The sequence below is a fragment of the Aotus nancymaae genome, unplaced genomic scaffold (assembly GCF_030222135.1).
Source record: "Aotus nancymaae isolate 86718 unplaced genomic scaffold, 86718_ANA_hifiasm-v0.15.2.pri h1tg000004l, whole genome shotgun sequence".
Classification (NCBI taxonomy): Eukaryota; Metazoa; Chordata; class Mammalia; order Primates; family Aotidae; genus Aotus; species Aotus nancymaae.
In genome coordinates, this window is record NW_026988415.1 from 28746671 (window position 1) to 28767189 (window position 20519).

A 20519-nucleotide genomic window follows, 5' to 3' on the forward strand; every position below is an offset into this window, starting at 1 on the left:
TTTTTAGCCCCTTACCCCAACTTCTTCCAGTTGAATGAGTTTACACTCCTATCAGTAAAATAAGATAATGTCCTAAGTACTTAATTCTCACCAATTGGGAATGACTCTTTTAAGAAATTATTTTGTTGTCTTAATTTGAATTTCTTCACTTTTTAAAAGGTATTTTAATCCCGTATTGTTGAAATTGAGTGCTGTAAAACTTCTTTCTGATAATACAGTTGTGATCTTTCGGTGTAAGGGACACGTGTATATGTTTTCCCACCTTGGGTGGGTGGCAGGGAATGTCAGAAAATTGAATCCTTTCTAGGGGTTGATAAGTATTATTAATAATCTGTTTACATTTATGTAGCTAAAAAGACAACCCCACTTTTGAGCTTCCTGAAAAACAAGCAGGTAAATCTTTTGTCTTTATAGTTCTCTCAATACTTTAATTTCATTGCTTTGCATTCTATAAACATTTTAAGAGCAGTGGGTTTCTGGAGCAGAAATAGCTGCTTTTTCCACCATTACTCTTTAAGGATTTGCCTTGTTGGTCTCACTTTCTGGCCCTTTTGTTCAATTGGTTGTTGGACCTGGAGTTCACTCTACAAACCTGGAACATTCTTAGGTTGTCCCAGAGACACTCTTTTAATATTCTGAAAGCCTCTGGAGAGATAGCAAGGCAGCAGTGGAAGACTAATATTAGCAAGTCCTGGTCTTCATTGCCTTTCCTTTTCTGGGTGGAGTGGGGGTAAAGAAGTTAAAATGTCACTTTGTAGAAAGTAGGAAGGAAAGATTGTTCAGTTTAGTGGGTGCCTACCGTGCCTTTGGGATTGATTAGGGTTTTGCTGATGGTTATCTTATTTCAAGGCTTGTGTTGATGTTTCTTTCTAGAGAATGAGAGAAGAAAAGAGAGAAGAAAGAAGGAGAAGAGAAATAGAAAGAAAAAGGCAAAGAGAAGAAGAGAGGAGGAAATGGAAAGAAGAGGAGAAACGAAAAAGGAAAGATATAGAAAAGCTAAAGAAGATAGACAGAATTCCAGAAAGGGACAAATTAAAGGATGAACCAAAGATTAAGGTATGAGAATATGAAACTGACTGCATGTTGCTGAAAATTGCATGTATCTGTTTCTTTAAACATGCATGTGTCTTGTGTTGGTGTAAATGAATTTTTTGTTTTGTTTTTGTTCTCTTTTAGGGGGAAGTGATCCAATACAAATCTTTCCTATAATACTAATAGTATTAGTTTTAAAATTTAAGGTCATTTAAAAGGATTAAATAGTGTGTTATCATTTCTTCAGTATAGATCTGTGCTATTTTTATCATTGAAAATGTTTGATTTTTAGACTGCTGTCCTCTAAATTCATAGTAAATGAGGGCTTAGGGCCAGCTGGCATGATTTATGGGTTTTATTCAGCTTTTCCTTCATAATTGATACATGAAGTTGCCTCATCTGTTTGTTTTCCACTGTCTTCAGGTACACAGGTTTCTGTTACAAGCTGTGAATCAGAAAAATGTAAGGACCAAGTACATGATACAGAGCATCTAGTATCATGTCACACACACAGGTGTTAGCTAATAAGTCCTTTTGGTGGTGGTGGTGGTGGTAGTGTTACTTGTTGAAAACCCCTTCAGATTGACTTGGGTCTTCTTAAAAGCTGAGCTATTTCATTATAAATTTCTGCTTTAAAAGGAAGTCCAGGTGACTTCCTTATGCTCTGCTGTGTACCCAGAAGCTTCAATGACATATAGCCAGAGGACAACCATGCCTATGTAACTCTTTCTCATCTTCTTATACACCTCTCATAACTGGCTGCCTTGTGGGAGGACCAGGGATAAATACCCTGCATTATGTGCTTTTCCCTCTCACATGACTCCCATAGTATCTTCCTGCATATAGGTGGGCATCTATGAGTAGCAGATTTGGATTCATGCATTCCATGTGGGAAGAAGAAAACCCGTAGAAAGATCCCAACCTTGCCACTCCCTTTCTGAGGGCATGGCTTGGGCAGACCTTGTTTCAGCATATTTTCTGGGGAAGTACTAGTACCTAGTACTTCAGAGAAAGTAAAAAAAAGTCTCACCGAGAGGGTGGCAGGGTTTCCCTCTTTTATTTCCTGAAAACTCAGCAGTTTATGTAGCAAAGGTTCCCTAAGTCTCTACGGGGCTCATTATTGGTGATGAGGGGATTGGGGGAGGATGGAGTTTCTCATCTTAATTCTTTCCAGCAATCTCTCTCTCTGCTATGCCACAAGTGACTTGACTTGCTATTCCTAACAATCAGCAAGGCAGAAGGTAGAGCCAGCCATGCTAGAGACATTCATTAACATTCCTATTAGAGTAATGAACACCTTGGCTTCTAATAAGGATGTTCATTGGAGAAATAAGAGCACTTCAATGAAACCTGCACATGGTATCCTCATTTTACACTGGTGCCTTCTCAGTGTCCATTTTGGACTCAGCATTTGCAGTGGCTGTCTGTGTGCCAAAATGCTTTATGCTTATGTCTTGTGGTGCTTTGCCTTTTGCTTGGTAATTTACATGATGCCTTCACCCTGAGATGAACCTTGTATGATGCCTTCACTCTGACACTTGAAATTCTTCTATTTTGCCTAAGAATCTCTCTGATTATCCAACAGTTGGAGGTATTCTCGAGAGATTTGTAGCAGCGATGTGAGAAATGATGGCATTTTTGAACATGTGTAAATATATATGGCATTGAATACAGAGTTCCCAATCAGTAGAGATGGAACTTCACTATTTGTTTGTATAAGGCATTTAGATTTTTAAATCAAATGCCAAATAATTCTTGTTATTCATCTCTAATGGCAAGATAATTGTACCATCATAAGTATGTTATTCTCAGGCTCAAGGCAAAATTATTGCTGCAATGGATCTCTCCTTTGGTGACCAAGGTATTTGTCATTCCAAATACTACATAAAAAGAGTCCCAACAGAAATCATCTGCCTAGCATTTAAAATTTGTGGGCTATTTCCTATCAAGTTATATCAACATGCTAGTTTGCTATAGAAGCATACTTCGTAGTATGCATTGATTCACTGAAAGGTTGACCGATTTAAAGCCAAAGGAGACCGGGCACAGTGGCTCACACCTGTAATCCTAGCACTGTGGGAGGCTGAGACAGAAGGATGGTGTGAGCCCAGGAGTTTGATACCATCCTGGGCAACATGGTGAGAGCCTATCTCTACAAAAAAAATTTAAAAATTAGCCAGATGTGGTCGTGTGCACCTCTGGTCCCAGCTACTCAAGAGGCAGAGGTAGGAGGATCACTTGAGCCCAGGAGGTCGAGGTTGTGGTGAGCCATGTTTACACCACTGCACTCTAGCATTGGCGACAGAGCGAGACCCTGCCTCAAAAGCCAAAGGAGTCTTGATCCCATTGCCACAAAGTGATTAAACCACTTCATTCGAGTGGATAACACTTTAACATTAATAGCATCCTTTTAGTAAATTACTACTCTTGTGCACTAGTTGTTCACCTGAAAGTTTAAGAGTACCTGCAGAGATAGGGGGCCTTGTCTAGTCTAAATTTTAAATATTTGGTATACTGGGTTTTTAATAGAATCCAAAGATAGTGTCCCAGCCTTCAAAATAAAAATAAACATTTTCTCTTTAAAGCTGCTCAAGAAGCCAGAAAAAGGAGATGAAAAAGAATTGGACAAAAGAGAAAAAGCCAAGAAATTGGACAAAGAGAATCTCAGTGATGAAAGAGCCAGTGGGCAAAGTTGTACATTGCCCAAGCGTTCTGATAGCGAATTTAAAGATGAAAAACCAAAGAGGTCAGTAGTGAAGGACTCTTTGTTATGTTTGATTTCTACATGCCAGTTTTGCCGCTGTGTCCTGGACATGTACCTGAATTAAGATAAGCTGTTTTATGCAGAGTAGGGGGATGAGGAGGAACAGTTTCAGATATATTCTTGTATCTTAATCTGGGTGAATCGTTTTGGGGTTTTGTTCCTTTTTAAAACACTAGTATTTTTCACTCTGCTCTGAAAGTGCAACCTTATTGCAGGGGCCAAATCAGACTCACAGTGTTCCTGCATTTTTGATTACAAGATCTTTCAGGGTCTGTCTCAGATTTGTTTTTCTTGCAGACCTGAAGATGAGAGCAGCAGAGACTACAGGGAGAGGGAACGGGATTATGAACGAGATCAGGAACGCATACTTCGAGAAAGAGAGAGGCTGAAGCGGCAAGAAGAAGAGCGCCGTAGGCAGAAGGAACGCTATGAGAAAGAGAAGATTTTTAAGAGAAAAGAAGAAGAAATGAAAAAGGAGAAAGAAACACTTCGGGATAAAGGAAAGAAGACTGAAAGTACAGAATCAATAGGAAGCTCAGAAAAAACTGAAAAGAAAGAAGAAGTGGTCAAGAGAGATCGAATAAGAAACAAGGTGCTGCTTGTCATTAAACTTGTTTATGAGAGGTTTTTTTCCCCCTTTTCCTGCAAGTGTAAAGGAAAGGGCTAGCTCACTGTTTATTATAGAATTTTTAAAGGGGAACTTTAATAATCTGCAACTTTTTTTCAGTCTTGGCTGGGCTTTTATTAACTTACAGAAATTTTTGAGGCCGGGCGCGGTGGCTCACGCCTGTAATCCTCGCATTTGGGAGACTGAGGTGGGTGGATCACCTGAGGTCAGGAGTTCAAGACCAGCCTGGCCATCATGGTGAAACCCCATCTTAAAAAAAATAGAAATTTTAAACATACAAAAGTAGAACAGAGAATATTATGATGGGCCAGACGCAGTGGCTCATGCCTGTAATCCTAGCACTTTGGGAGCCAGAGGTGGGTGGATTGCTAGAGCCTAGGAGTTCGAGACCTGTTTTCCCAACATGGTGAAACTCTGTCTCTACTAAAAATACAAAAATTAGCTGGGCATGGTGGCGCACACCTGTAATCTCAGCTACTCGGGAGGTTGAAGCAGGAGAATCACTTGAACCTGGGAGGTGGAGGTTGCAGTGAGCCAAGATCACGCCATTGCACTTCAGCCTGGGCAACAGAGCGAGACTCAGTCTCAAAAAAAAAAAAGAATATTTTGATGAATCCTCTGTACCCATCACCCAGCTTTAAAAATTAGCAGCTCATGGCCAGTCTTCTTTCTACTCTACCTCATCCCTACCTCTACTGGATTATTTTCAAGCAAACCCTACACATAATTTCTTCCTTAAATACTTCCAGTATTTAAGATAAATACTCTTTATTGATATTACCCTTATAGCATTTTCACACCAAAAAAAAAAAAAAACCTAATAGTAATTCCTTAACGTCTTATCTATCTACTCAGTGTTCATATGTTCCCAATTCATTAATTTTTTTTTTAACAGGACCTATACAAATTCCACAAATTGTACTTGCTTGAAATGTCTTCAATTCTCTTTTGTTTTTAATTTATTTTTTGAGACAGAGTCTTGCTATGTCACCCAGGCTGGAGTGCAGTGGTGCAATCTCAGCTTGCTGCATCCTTGACCTCCTGGGCTTAAGTGATCCCCCCACCTCAGCCTCCAGAGTAGCTGGGACTACAGACATGTATCACCATGCCCAGCTAATGTTTAAGTTTTTTTTTGTAGAGATGAGGTCTCCCAGTGTTGCTCAGGCTGTTCTCAAACTTTTGGCCTCAACCGATCCTCCCAAAGTATTGGGAACACAGGTGTGAGCCACTGCACCCGGCCAAGTTTTCTTTTAATCTAAACAATTTCCCCTTCTCTTGTTTTCCTGCCATTTGTTGCAGAAGCCAATTTGTCTTATAGAACTTTCCCTGTTCTGGATTGGCAGATTACATTCCTGTGGTGTTATTTAGCATGTTCCTCTATCTTCTGTGCTTCCTTTAAAACTGGCACTTATGACTGGGCGTGATGGCTCATGCCTGTAATCCCAACAATTTGGGAAGCCAAGTCAAGAGGATCACTTGAGCCCAAGAATTGGAGATCAGCCTGGGCGACACAGGGAGGCCCCGTCTGTACTAAAAATTTAAAGACAGTCCAGTATGGTAGTGCGTGCCTATAATCTCAGCTACTAGGGACCTGAGGTAGGAGGATCGCTTAAGTCTGGAATGTTGAGGCTGCAATGAGCCATGATTGTGCCACTTGCACTTCAGCCTAGGTGACAGGGTGAGACCCTGTCTCCAAAAAAAAAAAAGGAAGAAATTTACCCAAGCATATAAAATAATAATTACAAAATAGTTGCTTTTCTTTGGAGATGGAGAGAGGAAGTGGGGAAGTTGTCATTTACCATGCCCTCACATTTTTGGTCTTAAATGACTTCACTTTAGTATATATTAATACATAACTATGATTCTAAAGATCCCATGTAAAAGCTTAGTAGCATTGTGGTAACAGTAACATATTTCATTGTATTTCAGGATCGTCCAGCGATGCAGCTTTACCAACCAGGAGCTCGAAGCCGAAATCGACTCTGTCCCCCTGATGACAGCACCAAGTCTGGTGATTCAGCAGTAGAAAGGAAGCAGGAAAGTGGTATTAGCCATAGAAAAGAAGGAGGAGAGGAGTGATAAGTACAGATGGCCTTAGGTGTCCTGACTGTCTAGGCAGCCAAAGAGCACATGTTAAGCAATCCAGAAGTGCCTTCAGGGCAAAGGAATAGAGAGAAAGGGGGTCGCTGTGCTGGTGGGGTACATTGCAGAGGAGTTAGTCTTGTGTCAAAGCAGGAATATGATCAGAGGTTCAGAATTGGAAGTATAATTTCATTGCTTTTGCAGTTTCTACAAATTACTTTTAAAGTGTCAGAAAAAGGTGATGGCGAGGACATGTATTGCAATTTTCAGGGGGGAATATCAAGTGAGGACTTCATCACATGTGACACGAGAGAAAAGTAAGAGCTGGTTCTAAATCAAAAGCTGTTGTTCGTCCTGAATTGAATTTTCTTAATTTGGGTGGAGCAGAGTTGCTTTGGAGCCTTGTTCCAGTCTAGTTCTATTTCATTGTTGATGATAACTGTTGACTTTGTGTAGTGTAGAAGCAACAAGCATGTCCTTGTAGTACAAGTACAGGGAAGGATAGATCATACTTTCGTTGATGCAAAAAATTTAAATAGTTAACGTTAATTCTGTATTCAGTGTCCTAAAGTTTTAGGATTAGTTTTAGTTTTTTGTTTGCTTACATGAGCTTAGCATAAAGAATATTTTTAAACATCTCGTTTTGTCTTCAGCATCTTTTCTATTAAGAGGTAAAATGTAGTCCTTGTTTGATTCTTGACAATTCAGAGTGTGTTTGATCTTAGGGCTCATGATCTGAGTGCATACCGTCTCCAGGAAGGAAACTGCACCAATGTCTATTCGTGTTAAATAGCAACTTTTAGTCTCAGCTTGTTTTGTTTTGATGTCAATAAATAGTAACAGATTCAAGTATGAAGCTAAGTGTGTTTATTAACTTTACTAAATAGCTATGAGTTTTGAGAAATTAAATTTTTGACATCTGACATCACTCAGCATCTGGCGAGGCCTAAGAAAGCTTTAACTCATGGCAGAAGGTGAAGCAGGAGCAGGCATGTCACCCAAAACTTCTCTACAAATAAAATTCTATTAATTTAAACATAAAATAGGCTGGACACAGTGGCTAACATCTGTAATTCCAGCATTTTGGGAGGCCAAGGTGGGCGGATCACTTGAGGTCAGGAGTTTGAGACCACCCTGGCCAATATGGTGAAACCTCATCTCTACTAAAAATACAAAATTTTCCGAGTGTGGTGGCGGGTGCCTGTAATCCCTGCTACTCAGGAGGCTGAGGCATGAGAATTGCTTGAGCCTGGGAGGTGGAGGTTGCAGTGAGTCGAGATTGTGCCTCTGCACTCCAGCCTGGGCAACAAAGCAAGACCCCATCTCTAAAATAATTTTTAACAATTAGCTGGGGAAGGTGGTGTGCACTTGTAGCCCCAGCTACTCAGGAGCCTGAGACTGGAAGATCGCTTCAGTCTGGAAAGTCAAGGCTGCAGTGAACCATGATCATACCACTGCACTCCAGTCTCGGTTACAAAGTGAGACCCTGCCTCAAAAAATAATAATAATTTTAAAATAAATATAAACTGTTAGAAACAATAGGAAAAGCAAGTGTTTGATCAATTTCTACCTCCTTTTCTTCAGATACATGTTTGATTTCTGTGGAAATAAAGATTGGATGGAGACAACTCGAACCCTGGCTATCTAAACATTAATTGAGCACCTTCTAGTATGGTAGTGAACACAACATAGTCGCTTTCTCATGGTGCTTACAGCCATGGGGAGTTAGCTGCTCTGCTGGAGAGAATTGATGCTAAAGGATGGAGGCAGGAGAAATTGAAAGGGTGAGGGCAGTGGGGGTAGCTACTTTAAGGGCAGTGAAAAAGGATGACTTGGGCGTTCGTGAAGCTTTAATGCCTTCAAAATCTGGAGGAACTGGAGCTGGACCATCCTTCACAGCATGCATACACAAGGTAGTCCGGAGACAGTAATTAAGCTTTGATTATAAAATTAAGATCCAGTATTCACAGATGTTATCTTTAATTCCATAGGAGAAAGGTTAATTAAGGAGGTTTTGTAACGTTTTGTTGGTATAAAGAGTCCTGTATGTTAACATGCTTTTGAGGTGGGGTTGGGGTAGGCTGTCTAGATTTTTCTTTATTGCCTCTGGGCTGTCGTTTATACCATAAAAATTTATTAATACCAGTTCTATCATTATTTGGGAAATCAAGGTAGCAAAGATAGGCTTATAGTTGGTGAATTCTTGGAAAGTATATGCTGACAGCTACATACATAGGATTAGTCATCCTTAGAAATCTCGCAAAGGGCTGGGTACGTTGACTCACGCCTGTAATCCCAGCACTTAGGGAGGCCAAGGTGGGTGGATCACACGAAATCAGGAGTTTGAGACAAGCCTGGCCAACATTGCAAAACCCTGCCTCTACGAAAATTAGAAAAATTAGCCAGGCGTGGTAATGGGTGCCTGTAATCCCATCAAATTGGGAGGCTGAAGCAGGAGAATCGCTTGAACCTGGAAGGCAGAGATTGCATTGAGCCAAGATCATGCCACTGCAATCCAGCCTGGGCGACAGAGCGAGACTCCATCTCAAAAAAAGAAATGAAATGGGCCAGATGTGATGTCTCATACAGGTAATCCTAGCATTTGGGAGGCCAAGGCAGGAGAATCACTTAACTTCAGGAGTTTGAGACCAGCCTGGGAAACACAGGGAGAACCCATCTCTACTAAAAATTTAAAAACTTAGTCCAGTGTGGGAGAGCATGTCTGCAATCCCAGCTACTAGGGAGCTGAGTTGGGAGGATCACCTGTATCTGGAATGTTGAGGCTACAGCTACTTGCACTTCACCCTGGGTGACACAGTGAGACCCTGTAAAAGAAATTTACCAAGGTTTATAAAATAATAATTACAAAGTGGTTGCTTTTCTTTGGAGATGGGGAGAGGAAGTGGGCAAGTTGTCATTTACCATGCCCTCATATTTATGGTTTTAAATGATTGGGCTTTAGTATATATTAATACATAACTTATGATTCAGAAAATCCCATGTAAAAGCTTAGTAGCATTGTTGTAACAGTAACATGTTTCATTGTACTTCAGGATTGTCCAGGGATGCAGCTTAACCAACAAGGAGCTCGAAGCCGAAATCAACACTATCCCCCTGATGACAGCAACAAGTATAGATATTCACCAGTAGAAGAAAAGCAGGAAAGTGGTATTAGCCGTAGAAAAGAAGGAGGAGGTTGGGCACGGTGGCTCATGCCTGTAATCCCAGCACTTTCGGAGGCCGAGGTGGGCAGATCGTTTGAGATCAGGACTTCGAGACCAGCCTGGCCAACACGATGAAACCCTGTCTCTACTAAAAATACAAAAATCAGCCGTGCATGGTGGCAGGTACCTGTAGTCCCAGCTACTTGGGAGGCTGTGATAGAATAATTGCTTGAACCCAGGAGATGGAGGTTGCAGTGAGCCAAGATAGCACCACTGCACTCCAGCCTGGGCAACAGAGCAAGACTCCATCTCAAAAAAAAAAAAGAGAGGTGTGTGATAAGTCCTGATAGCCTTAGGTGTGCTGACTGTATAGGCAGCCAAAAGTACATGTTAAGCAATCCAAAAATGCCTTCAGAGCAAAAGAATAGAAAGGGGGTCACTGTGCTGGTGGGGTACACTGCAGAGGAGGAAGTTTGCATCAAAGCAGGAATCTGGTCAGAGGTTCTGAATTAGAAGTACAATTTCATTGTTTTTGCGATTTCTACAAATTAATTTTCGTGTCAGAAAAAGTTAATGGGGAGGACATGCATTGTAACTTGCAGGAGGGAAATGTCAAGTGAGCACTTCATCATGTGTGACAGGAGAGAAAAATAAGAGCTGGTTATAAAATCAAAAGCTGTTGTTCATCCTGAATTGAATTTTTTAAATTTGGGTGGAGCAGAGTCACTTTGAAGCTTTCTTCCAATCTAGTTCTATTGCATTGTTGATGATAACTGTTGACTTTGTGTAGTGTAGAAGCAACAAGCATGTCCTTGTAGTACAAGTACAGGGAAGGATAGATCACACTTTGTTGATGCAAACATTTATTTTTTATTTCTTCTTTATTTTTTGAGACAGAGTACTGAATTAACTTCTTGGAAGTATTGAAAGGGAATGAATGATATTAGTTTCTGCCTTCACTAGCATACGTTGGTTTTGTCCACCAGGGAAAGATCAGTTCATGGTACACTACTATATTAGGCCGTCATTGCATTGCTATAAAGAAATACCTGAGACCTGGGTACTTTATGAGAAAAGAGGTTTAATTGGTCCACAGTTCTGCAAGCTGTATAAGCATGGCATCTGACGTTGCTAAGCTTCTGGGAGGCCTCAGGGAGCTTTTACTCATGGCAGAAGGTGAAGCAGAGGCAGGCATCTCACATCACAGAGTGAGCAAGAGAGTGAGTGTGGGGAGGAGGTGCCACACTTCACAACAACCAGATCTGTAAGAACTCACTATGGAGAGGACAGCACTGAGCCATGAGGGATCCGCCCCATAACCCAAACACCCCGCCAGGCCCCACCTCCAACACTAGGGATTATATTTCCATGAGATTTGGCTGGGGACAAGTATCCAAACCACATCAGCTACTCTTGTCCCATAAGAACAAAATGTTTAGACAACATCCTTGAGCTTTTTCCTGATTTTCATCCATCCTGCCAGCCCTTTCTAACACGGCATCTGTTTGCCTTTACTTACTAAATCACCACTTTATTTTTGCCCAGCTTTTAGAAACGGGTAGCCCAAGAGGCAGGTACAAGAGCCACCAAAAATGATTGAAAGTGAATGATTCTCAACTGAGCGAGAGTCCTAAGGGAAGGGGAAATTTCAAGAATGGCTGACAATGTCCCATGCCACAGACAGGTTAAGGAAGACAAGAAATGGAAGTGTTCATTGGATTTGGCAATTGTGATTTCATTAGTGAACTAATGAAACTGATGACCTAAAAGAGACGGAAACCCTGTTACAGTGAGGGGTCAATGGCAGGTGGGAAGTGGATGTAAGGATTTGGAATTCATTTGTTTTTAGGTGGCCATTGAAGTCATGGCCATGGATTCTGTCACTTTAGGGGGAGAGAAAAAAGAAGAGAAGCAGACCTAGGGCCCTGCCTCGAAAAACTAACGTTACACAGAGGTAAGGAAATGTATCTACAAAGACAGAGAAGGAATAGCCAGAGAGTAGGAGAAAAACCAGAGGACTCTGGGTTACTTAATTCAAGAGAAAAGTGTTTCAAGGAAGAGGCATCGTCAGCAGGGTTGGATGCCGCTGAATGGTCAAGTATGATACTTGACAAAGGCCATAGCATTCAGTGACTTACAGATCATTGATGACCTAGAATTACGGGGCAGGGAAGCCAAATTAGGTTGAGAAAGGAAACAATATATACAACTTTTTAGAGAAGTACGAGGGAACTTCAAAAGTCTGTAGATCCTTAGTTCTACTCTGAGGCCTCCTTCACATTCTCCTGAACGTATAAATGTGTAATTGTCAGAAAGAATCAGCTGAGCGTAATGGCTCATGCCTGTAATCCCAGCACTTTGGGAGGTGAAGGTGGGTGTATCACCTGAGGTCAGGAGTTCGATACCAGTGTGGCCAACATGGTGAAACCCTGTCTCTGCTAAAAATATAAAAATTAGCCAGGTGTAGTGGTGGGCACCTGTAATCCCAGCTATTCAGGAGGCTGAAGCAGAGAATTGCTTGAACCTGGGAGGCGGAGGTTGCAGTGAGCTGAGATTGCACCACTACACTCCAGCCTGGGTGACGGAGTGAGACTCCGTCAAAAAAAAAAAAAGGAAGGAAGGAAGGAAGAATCATGATTTGCAATAAGTTCCTATAAGGATTTTTTTTTTTAAGGTAGAGACTCACTCTGTCACCCAAGCTGGAGTGCAGTGGCACAATCGCAGCTCACTGCAGCCTTGACCTTCTGGGCTCAGTTGATTCTCTCACCTCCTCTTGAGTAGCTGAGATTACAGGCATGCGCAACCACATTCAACTACTTTTTTGTGTTTTTTGTAGACATAGGGTTTTGCCGTGTTGCCCAGGCTGGTCTCAAACTCCTGAGATCAAGCAATCCACCTCCCTTAGCCTCCCAAAGTACTGGGATTACAGGCTTGAGCCACTGCTCAGCCTCATACGGATTTTCAGAAGAACAGAGGGAAGGCGTGGTGGCTCACTCCTGTAATCCCAGCAGTCTGGGAGGCCGAGGCAGGTGGATCACCTGAGGTTAGGAATTCCAGACCAACCTGGCCAATATGGTGAAACCCCGTATCTACAAAAATACAAAAGAAAATTAGCCAGGCATGATGGTGGATGCCTATAATCCCAGCTACTCAGGAAGCTGAGGTGGAAGAATCTCTTGAACCCTGAGGCAGAGGTTGCAGTGAGCTGAGATTGCACCACTGCACTCCACCCTGGGCAACACTGTGAGACTCCGTCTCAAAACAAAAACAAACAAAAAAAGAAAAACCCAGCTAGTCACAGTGGCTGACCCCTGTAATCCCAGCTACTCCGGAGTCCGAGGCAGGAGAATCGTTTGAACTTGGGAGGCAGAAGTTACGGTGAGCCAAGATCGCACCATTGCACTCCAGGCTGGGCAACAAGAGCCAAACTCCTCAAAAAAAGAAAAAGAAAAACCTAAGTGTGTGGAAAATAGAAATAAAAGATAAAAAATATAAACTTCTCAGTCAGGAGTGGCAGCTCATGCCTGTAATCCCAGTGCTTTGGGAGGCTGAGGCAGGCGGATCACATGGTCAGGAGTTCGAGACCAGCCTGGCCAACATGGTGAAACCCTGTCTCTACTAAAAATACAAAAATTAACTGGACATGGTGGTGGGCACCTGTAATCCCAGCTACTCAGGAGGCTGAGGCAGGAGAATTGCTTGAGCTAGGAGGCGGAGGTTGCAGTGAGCTGAGATCATGCCACTGCATCCAGCCTGGGTGACAGCAAGACTCTGTCTCAAAAAAATATATACATTTTTTTGAAAAATATTTATATAAAATATATACATTTTTTTGAAAAATATTTATATAAAATATATATTTTTTAAAAAATTTATATAAAAAGCATATATATTTGTAAACTTCTCATCATAAGCTCCACCAAGGTCAAGACACTTTGTAAGCAATGATACTAGCCATTTATTTATTTATTTTTGTCTTTTGTTTGCAGCACCTAGATACTAGCTACTTCATCCATCCCCAATGAATTGGAGGTCCTGGTAGTTTAACCACATCAGTGCAATCTTTTTTACATTATTTACCAAAGAGAAATGGGTGCCCTTTACAGATTTTTTAAGATTAGGAAAGAAAAATAAGTCAGAGGGTACTAAATCCTGACTGTAAGGTGGATGCCTAATGGTTTTCCATAGAAACTCTCTCAAAATTGCTCTTGTTTGATGAGAGGTATGAGCAGGAGCATTGCCGTGGTAGAGAAGGACTTTCTGGTGAAGATTTCCTGGGTATTTTTGTGCTAAAGATTTAGCTAACTTTCTAAAGACACTCTCGTAATAAGCAGATGTTATTATTCTCTGGCCCTCCAGAAAGCCAACAAGCAAAATTCCTCAAGCAGCTCAAAAAACTATTGCCATGACCTTTGCTCTTGTCCAGTCCACTTTGCTTGCCTGGACTACTTTTACTTCAAAGTTACTGCCTTGATTGTGCTGTGTCTTCAGAGTCATATGGGAAAGCCATGTATCACCTCCCATTATGCTTTCCCAATAGCTGCTTCATGATCTATTGGTTGGTGCAAAAGTCACTGCAGTTTTTTACATTCCTTTGAATGGCAAAAACCGTACTTATTTTTGCAGCAACCTAATAGATTCCACTAGTTTAAAATTTCCATTGAAAGCTCTGTTCTTGTCTGCAGCTGATCTGGTTTTGGCACTCATCAAGTGGAAAGTTTTCTCAGCTTTTAACTTTTCAGTCGGAATTGTGTAAGCTGAACCAATTGAGATGACTGTGGTGTTGGCTGTTGTTTCTGCTGTTTATTTTTTTTTCTTTTTGAGATAGGATCTCACCATGTTACCCAGGCTGGAGTGCAGTGGCATGATCTCGGATTGCTGCAACCTCTGCCTCCTGGCTTCAAGCTATTCTGCCTCAACACCCCCTAGTACCTAGGATTACAGGCACGCACCACTACACCTGGGTAATTTTTATATTTTTGCTAGAGATGGGGTTTCACCATGTTGGTGAGGCTGGTCTCAAACTCCTGACCTCAGTTGATCCACCCATCTCAGCCTCCCAAAGTGTTGGAATTACAGGCATGACCCACCACACCTGGCCATGTTTCTGCTGTTAATCATTTGTCCTTTTCTTGGTTTGAGACAGAGTCTCACTCTGTCACCCAGGCTGGAGGCCAGTGGCACAATCTTGGCTCAGTGCAACCTCCACCTCCCAGACTCAAGTGATTCTCCTGCCTCAGCCTCCCAAGTAGCTGGGACTATAGGCGCATGCCACCACGCACAGGTAATTTTTGTATTTTTTTAGTAGAGAAGGGATTTCACCATGTTAGCCAGGCTCGTTTCAAACTCTGGACCTTAAGTGATCCACCTGCCTTGACCTCCCAGAGTGCTGGGATTGCAGGCATGAGTCACCACACCTGGCCGATTCTTTTCAGTTAGGGCACAAATAGGATCCATTTTTTTCCTTGCAAATTCATGTGGATGACCTACTGCTGCAGACTTCATCTTTAACATCATCTTGTCCCTTCTTACAAGTTACCCATTTGTAAACTGCTGATTTCTTTAGGTGCATTTTCCCCATAAACTTTTAGTAAAGCATCAGTGATTTTACCATTCTTCCACCTAAACTTCACCCTAAATTTGATGTTTGTTCTTGCTTCAATTTTAGTAGAATTAATTTTGCTGTGATAGGAGCTCTTTTCAAACTGATGACTTCTCCTTTTTAATGCCTCAAACTAGATGCTGTCAAGGTATTTTATAATGAGTTAGTACCAGTTTATTTTGGTGCAAAAAGATTTTGAAATCCATGCTTAGTTTCTTGATAATGTACATTTTCCATGGACTTTTTGAAGACTTCTCATATGGCTGTTGATATAGTTTGGCTCTGTGCCTGCACCCAAATCTCATCTTGAATTGTAAACCTCATGTGTCAAGGGAGGAACTTGGTAGGAGGTGATTGGATTATGGGGGCAGTTTCCCACATGCTGATTTCGTGTTAGTGATTAAGTCTCCTGAGATGTGATGGTTTTATACAAGGCAGGTTTTCCTATGCTCGCACTTCACCTCTAGTCTGCCACAATGTAAGATGTGCCTGCTTCCCCTTCTGCCATGATTATAAATTTTTCCGAGGATCCCCCAGCCATGCAGAACTGTGAGGCAGTTAAACCTCTTTTCTTGGGCCGAGCGCGGTGGCTCACACATGTAATCCCAGCACTTTGGGAGGCCGAGGCGGGCAGATCATGAGGTCGAGATCGAGACCATCCTGGCCAACGTGGTGAAACTCCGTCTCTACTAAAAATAGAAAAATTATCTGGGTGTGGTGGTGCGCGCCTGTAGTCCCAGCTACTTGGGAAGCTTAGGCAAGAGAATCACTTGAACCCAGGAGGCAGAGGTTGCAGTGAGCCAAGATCGCATCATTGCACTCCAGCCTGGTGACAGAGCAAGACTCCATCTCAAAAACAAACAAACAAAAAAACCCACCTCTTTTCTTTATAAATTACCCATAATCAGGTATTTCTTTCTACCAGTGTGAAAACGGACTAATACAGCTGTGAAAGAAATGGAGATATGGCCAGGCACGGTGACTGACACCTGTAATCCCAGCACTTTGGGAAGCCAAGGCTGGTGGATCACCTGAGGTCAGGAGTTCGAGACCAGAAGGCCCAACATGGTGAAACCCCATCTCTACTAAAAATACAAAAATTAGCTGGGTGTGATGGTGCACACCTGTAGTCCCAGCTACTTGAGAGGCTGAGGCAGGAGAATTGCTTGAACCCATGAGGTGGAGGTTGCAGTGAGTGGAGATCATGCCATTGCACTCCAGCCTGGGCAACAGAGGGAGAATCCATGTCAAAAAAAAAAAGAGAAAGAAATGGAGATACATAGGTTAATGGTGTTAGTGAAGCATTATTTTGTTTTTGTTTTTTGAGACGGAGTCTTGCTCTGTCACCAGGCTGGAGTACAGTGGTGCAATCTCGGTTCACTGCAACCTCCTCCTCCCGGATTCAAGCAATCCAACTGCCTCAGCCTCTGAGTAGCTGGGACTACAGGCGCACACCACCATTCCCGGCTAATTTTTTGTATTTTGGTGGAGACAGGGTTTCACCATATTGGCCAGGATGGTCTCGATCTGACCTTGTGATCCACCCGCCTAGACCTCCCAAAGTGCTGGGATTATAGGTGTGAGCCACCGTGCCCGGCCCCTGTTAAGCAATTTTTAAAATCCATCTTGAATTGATAAACTTTTCATCAGTACCACCTTTCTTCTTCTAGTTTGCTCCCTTCCTCTCCTTTCTTGTGTTGTAGGCAGTGGGGGTGAGGACCACTTCCTCATAAAGCACAATTTCATGTCCTTAATAAATATAGGCCAGGCGTGGTGGCTCATGCTTTAGCACTTTGGGAAGCCAAGGTGGGAGGATCACTTTGAGGCCAGGAGTTCAAGACAAGCCTGGGGCCAGTCTTGGTGGCTCATGTCTATAGTCCCAGCACTTTGGGAGGCCAATGTGAGCAGATCACTTGAGGTCAGGAGTTTGAGATCAGCCTGAAAAACATGGTAAAACACTGTCTTTACTAAAAATACAAAACTTAGCTGGGCATGGTGGTGCACACCTGTTGTAGTCCCAGCTACTTGGGAGGCTGAGGCAGGAGAAGTGCTTGAACCAGAATGACAGAAGTTGCCGTGAGCTGAGATCATACCACTGTACTCCAGTTTGGGCAACAGAGCAAGACTCTGTCTCAGACAAAACAACAAAAACAAAAACAAAATGGGCCGGTTTGATGGCTCCTGCAGGTAACCCTAGCATTTGGGAGGCCAAGGCAGGAGGATCACTTAGCTTTAAGAGTTTGAAAACAGCCTGGGCAACATAGGGTGACCCCCATCGCTGCTAAAATTTTAAAACAGCCCAATGTGGCAGCACAGGTCTGCAATCCCAGCTACTAGGGAGCTGAGAAGGGAAGATTGCTTGAGTCTGGAATGTCAAGGCTGGATCATGCCACTTGCAGCCTGGCTAACACAGTGAGACCCTGTCTCCAAAAAAAAGAAATTTAACCAGGCATATATTTGGTCTCAAATGACTCGGCTTTAGTATATATTAATACATAATTTACGACTCAGAAAATCCCATGTAAAAGCTTAGTAGCGTTGTTGTAACAGTAACATGTTTCGTTGTACTTCAGGGTCGTCCAGGGATGCAGCTTTGCCATCCAGGAGCTCGAAGCCAAGGTCGACTCTGCTTCCCTGATGACACCATCGATTCTGGATATTCAGCAGTAGAAAGAAAGCAGGAAAGTGGTATTAGCCATAAAAAAGAAAGAGGAGAGTAGTGATAATTCCAGATGGCCTTAGGTGTCCTGACTGTCTAGGCAGCCAAAGAGCAAATGTAAAGGAATCCAGAGGGCAAAAGAATAGAGAGAAAGAGGGTCGCTGTGCTGGTGGAGTACACAGCAGAGGAGTAAGTTTTGCGTCAAAACAGGAATCTGATCGGAGGTTCAAAATTGGAAGTACAATCTTACTATTTCTGTAATTTTTATGAATTAATTTTAAAGTGCCAGAAAAAGCTGATAGCGAGGACATGCATTGCAATTTGCAGGGGGAAATGTCAAGTGAGGACTTCATGTATGACAAGAGAAAGGTAAGAGTTGGTTCTAAATCAAAAGCTGTTGTTCATCCTGAATTGAATTTTCTAAATTTTGGTGGAGTAGAGTCTCTTTGAAGCCTTGTTCCAATCTAGTTCTATTGCACTGTTGATGATAACTGTTGACTTTGTGTAGTGTAGAAGCAACAAGCATGTCCTTGTAGTACAAGTACGGTGAAGGATAGAATAGATTTTTGTTGATTCATGCATTTATTAATTTATATATTGAGAGAGTTTTATCACCCAGTCTGGAGTGCAGTGGTGCAATCTTGGCTCCCTGCAACCTCTGACTACCGGGTTCAAGCGATTCTCCTGTCTCAGTCTCCCGTATAGCTGGAATTACAGGCACCTGCCACCATGCCCGGCTAATTTTTATATTTTGAGTAGAGACGGGGTTTCACCATGTTGGCCAGTCTGGTCTGGAACTCCTGACCTTAAGTGATCCACCCGCCTTGGCCTCCCAAAGTGCTGCAATTACAGGTGTGAGCCACCGTGCCTGGCTGATACAAACATTTAAGTAGTCACGTTACTTCTGTATCCAATGTCATAAAGCTTCAGGATTAGTTTTAGTTTTTTGTTTGCTTACATAGCTCAGCATAAAAATATTGTAAAACATCTCATTTTGCCTTCAGCATTTTTTCTATTAAGAGGTAAAATGTAGTCCTTATTTGACTCTTGACAATTGAGTTTCTTTTATCTCAGATCTCATGATCTGAGTGCATACCCTCTCCAGGAAGGAAACGGTACCAATGTCTGCTGTTGTTAAATAGCATCTTTTAGTCTCAGCTTGTTTTGTTTTGATGTCTATAAATAGTAAGAGCATTCAAGTATGAAGCTAAGTCTAGTGAGTCACTTTACTAAATAGCTGTGAGTTTTGAGAAATTAACTTTCTGATACTGAATTAACCTCTTGGAAGTATTGATAGGGATTAATGATGTTAGTTTCTGCCTTCACTAGCATGCCTTTGTTTTGTCCACCAGGGAATGATAAGTTCATGGTTCACTCCTATATTAGGCCATTCTTGCATTACTATAAGGAAATACCTGAGACTGGGTAATATATACGAAGAGAGGTTTAATTGGGCCACAGTTCTGCAGGCTATACAAGCAAGACATCTGACGTTGCTAAGCTTCTGGGAGGCCTCAGGGAGCTTTTACTCATGGCAGAAGGTGAAGCAGGGGCAGGCATCTCACATCACAGAGTGAGCAAGAGAGTGAGTGTGGGAAGGAGGTGCCACACTTCACAACAACCAGATCTGTAAGAACTCACTATGGAGAGGACAGCACTAAGCCATGAGGGATCCGCCCTATAACCCAAACACCCCGCCAGGCCCCACCTCCAACACTGGGGATTATATTTCCATGAGATTTGGCTGGGGACAAGTATCCAAACCACATCAACTATTCTTGTCCCAGAAGAACAAAATGTTTAGACAACATCCTTGAGCTTTTGCCTGATTTTCATTCATCCTGCCAGTCCTTCCTGAGCTACCGTGTCCTGCCACATACGGATTTTTAAAAAGACATAGGCCAGGCATGGTGGCTTCCACCTGTAATCCCAACACTTTGGGAGGCTAAGGTGGGTGGATCACCTGAGGTCAGGAGTTCGAGACCAGTCTGGCCAACATGGCGAAACCCCATCTCTACCAAAAAATACAAAAAAAAATTAGCCAGGCATGGTGGCACACACCTGTAGTCCAGATTTCTCGGGAGGCTCAGGCAGCAGAATCACTTGAACCCATGAGGTGGAGGTTGCAGTGAGCAGAGATCACGCCACTACATTCCTGCCTAGGTGACAGAACAAGACTCCAAACCCCCACCCCCCAAAAAAAAGGCCAAGTGTGGTGTCACATGCCTGTTGTCCTAGCACTTTGGGAGGCCAAGGCAGGTGTTTCACTTGAGATCAGGGGTCCGAGACCAGCCTCGCTAACATGGCAAAACCCCATCTCTACTAAAAATACAAAAATTAGCCAGGCCTGGTGGCAGGGGCCTGTAATCCCAACTACTGAGGAGGCTGGGGCAGGAGAATTGCTAGAACCCAGAAGGCAGAGGTTGCAGTAAGCCGAAATCGCACCACTGCACTCCTGCCTGGGTGACAGAGCCAGACTCCATCTCAAAAAAGAAAAGAAACATAAAAAAAGAAAAGTTTGTGGAAAATAGAAATAAAAGGAAAAAATATAAATTTCTCATCATAAGATCACCAAGGTCAAGACACTT

General features: G+C 42.5%; 1 protein-coding gene across 4 annotated transcripts in view; it reads left to right on the plus strand.

Moving 5' to 3' along the window:
- The window catches only part of UPF3B (UPF3B regulator of nonsense mediated mRNA decay), a 32981-nt gene extending 13111 nt beyond the window's left edge, over positions 1-19870 (plus strand). The window contains exons 6-13 of one of the 4 annotated variants that reach the window (XM_064361474.1): positions 350-393; positions 874-1056; positions 1456-1494; positions 3618-3778; positions 4094-4388; positions 6354-6458; positions 9557-9853; positions 17846-19870. In XM_064361474.1, the coding sequence (XP_064217544.1) occupies positions 350-393; positions 874-1056; positions 1456-1494; positions 3618-3778; positions 4094-4388; positions 6354-6458; positions 9557-9805 (1076 nt within the window). In that variant the 3' untranslated portion in view covers positions 9806-9853; positions 17846-19870. Of the gene's footprint in view, positions 1-349; positions 394-873; positions 1057-1455; positions 1495-3617; positions 3779-4093; positions 4389-6353; positions 7144-9556; positions 14955-17845 lie in introns of those variants that run through there. The other 3 variants (XM_012475721.3, XM_064361475.1, XM_012475729.3) reach the window with 3 other exon arrangements.
- The last annotated feature ends 649 nt before the right edge of the window (positions 19871-20519 follow it).